General features: G+C 36.0%; 1 protein-coding gene across 1 annotated transcript; it reads right to left on the reverse strand.

The window, feature by feature from the left end:
• LOC107622441 (60S ribosomal protein L18a-like protein) lies at positions 1–2,722 on the reverse strand (the record flags this gene model as incomplete). Its single annotated transcript, XM_016324321.2, is given in 4 exon segments — positions 1–252; positions 1,115–1,229; positions 2,154–2,229; positions 2,588–2,722. Coding segments are annotated over 4 exon segments (392 nt in total), but the record flags the coding sequence as incomplete, so codon positions are not given.

Consider the following 2,811-nt stretch of genomic DNA (forward strand, 5'->3'; position numbering starts at 1 on the left):
GTTGGATATATTTGTTTTTGTTTTCATTCCAAACTTTGTCAACATGGAAAAATGTTTTTGAGTTGCAATTTACAGGCGCAGCAGCCAATTGCTAAGTGCAACTTTCGCATGAGTTGAAGAGTATGAATTACAAGAAGAAAAGTTCCACAGGTTTTGCAGAACATGCTGTACAGTGAAATTTATGCTTCATGTCCACCAAACAAAATGTCGATGACTCGAGCCAAGGGTAATGGCTATCACAATTATGAGGGACTGTAAATCAAGTAAATAGTCCAAGTGAGCACACGAAAGATCAACTCCAAATAATACTCAATGAAAGGAGAAACGAATACTTGGAAATAAATTCACTGCACAAACGGCGAATTCATGTAACAATTTAAAAAAATTGGAAATATTTGACTCATCATAGGATCAGACAACTAATTTGACATACTAGCAGCATGGGTTCCATATCAATAGTTGTAAGAATGTTCTTCACAAAATAGAATTAAAAACCTAGGAGCATTCTTTTGGAAATTAGGTGTTTGGCATCTAACATCATAGTCCTATTACCCCCAACATATTAGCAAAATGTAATCTTCGCTACTCGTCTTTATGCTGCTTAGTATATGTCATGAAATCAATTTTCCTAAAAGCTTAAACTAATTGGAAAAAATATGAACGGTTATATCTCTAACATGTCCTTTAAGCAATAGCCTTTTCTGGATTTACTTAAATTTTTTGCATAGGTCTTTTTTTCCCTTTTTATTTACCTTATACTGAAATTCTTTCTTTTAGAGTTATTACTTATTAATGATCGAATTCTAGACCTTTAGATCATAGAAGCTCTTATACCATGTCATGAAGTTATTTCTTCTAAAAACATAAGCTAATAGAAGGAGACACATGAATGGTTTTATCTTTAAAAGTATAACGAATAGCCGAGCAAAACGGAAAATGCTGTGGATATTTTTGAGATATTAAAAGTGAAACAAGACGATCAACTTCAGAAGTCTTCTTAGCCCCCTACAGATTATCATAACTCATAAGGCATGACTATCAACCATTATGCCATTAGAGACAACCAGACAACCATAAAACAATGAGCATGAAACAAATACCAATGAACACTTACAACAATTGTGCACGCAATCAATCCAGGCTTTTCTCGGTAATCCACCCGCGTACATAGTAGCAAGAAAGTTCCGAAATACCAGGGAATGCCCCCAAGAAAGAATCCCAGTATAAACCTTATAATACACAAGTCAAATAATTAAAATCATTGGGAAAATAAAGTACAGCCTACGAAAATTAGCTCAGATGTTGTTATATTCTTTTGAATTTCTGCATTCAAGGTTAAAGCATTTAGGAAGAACGGGAGGAGGGTAGGTAGTATATTAGACGATTAAATTTCCAACATTATCATCACAAGAAAACTTAGAGCAGTGGCAGTTGAGCATCACACCAAATGGCATCCAATTAACTTGTTATAATATATCTGCTCCTTGAAGCCAAAATATTTTCCATCTTATTTGATTACCCAAAAGCATTGCAAGGCAATAACATAACTTGTTAAATTGTTTTCAGTTTTTCTTCTTAACAACTAAGTGTCCCATTATACTTAGAGGAGTGCTAGGGTGCCAGCAGGTTTTGTGATTTGTAGCCATCAATTAACCATTATTGGTATTTTTAATAGTGTGAGATTACATCTAATGGTGCGGGATTACTCACTTTTCTTTTGCTGGTTAAATGCTGGCCAGATTTTAATAAAAGTGCTGGCCCTCAGACTTTCTCTTATAGTTATTCGTCATTGCCCTATAAAAGATATAGCAGACCGCTCGATTCCATTTGTCCCATAGGTAACAAGAATGCAGAATGAAGGTATCTAAGGCTAAGCTTGGTAGTTGAAACAAGACAGAAATATAGACACTCTATTCTTGGACAAAAAGTTGCCCAATATTTTTGTCCATCCAGAAAGTAGGACAGAGGAATAGGGACAGAGACACAACTTGTCTATCTCATTGGGTTCGTCCTGAGACACTTGCCAAACAAACAGAGTTGAGGCAAATCATGAAGAAGACAAGTACTAAATCTATACACAAAAGCAGTGATTTGCACTCCAATGCCATTGCATTGGAGTAAAGAGCGATTAAGTAAGGGTAAAGAAAACTCACATGCACCAACCCAGACCAAGTCCGCAGCAAGGAAGACGGCGTTCTCTTATGGGGTGTCCCTCAAGAACAGCATAAACTTGCACAATATGGAAAAAAAAGGTAGTGAGGCCTTGAAATCAATTAAAATAAGTGATGAGATATAAGTGAAATCAGTTAGTACGTGATGAGATTCAATCGCAATTAAAATAAAATTATGTTCCAGCACCTAAATATAAATACTATTCTTCTCTTTAAAATAAAAGCAAATAATTTTGTGCAGCTACTATCATTCTTCGATGAGCAGAAAACGGGAAAACGATAGTCGTAAATTCAGATATTGATGCCAATGAAGATCGTATATGAAATTATTATTATTATGGTTAAGAGTGGAAAACAAGGTAATTAATGAGAATTAAGAAAAATTAAAAAAAAAATGTCATTGTTTGGAGTTATACCGGGAAGGAGGGTGTATCCTTGGTAAGAATTATGGGAGGACGAGGGCTGAGGAGGATAGAAGTTAGCGACGCCTTGAAAGGTTCCATAGTAGGGAGGCATGTTGCCTTCATCGCTGCAGCTGGCGGAGGTGGTTCCTCCAATACCCATCGGAGACAGATATTCAGACCCACACGCTGCCTGTTCTCAATCTCCGACAAATTTTTCCCTTCTCTCTCTCTCTCAA

Source organism: Arachis ipaensis, chromosome B10, assembly GCF_000816755.2.
Source record: "Arachis ipaensis cultivar K30076 chromosome B10, Araip1.1, whole genome shotgun sequence".
NCBI classification, from domain to species: domain Eukaryota; kingdom Viridiplantae; phylum Streptophyta; class Magnoliopsida; order Fabales; family Fabaceae; genus Arachis; species Arachis ipaensis.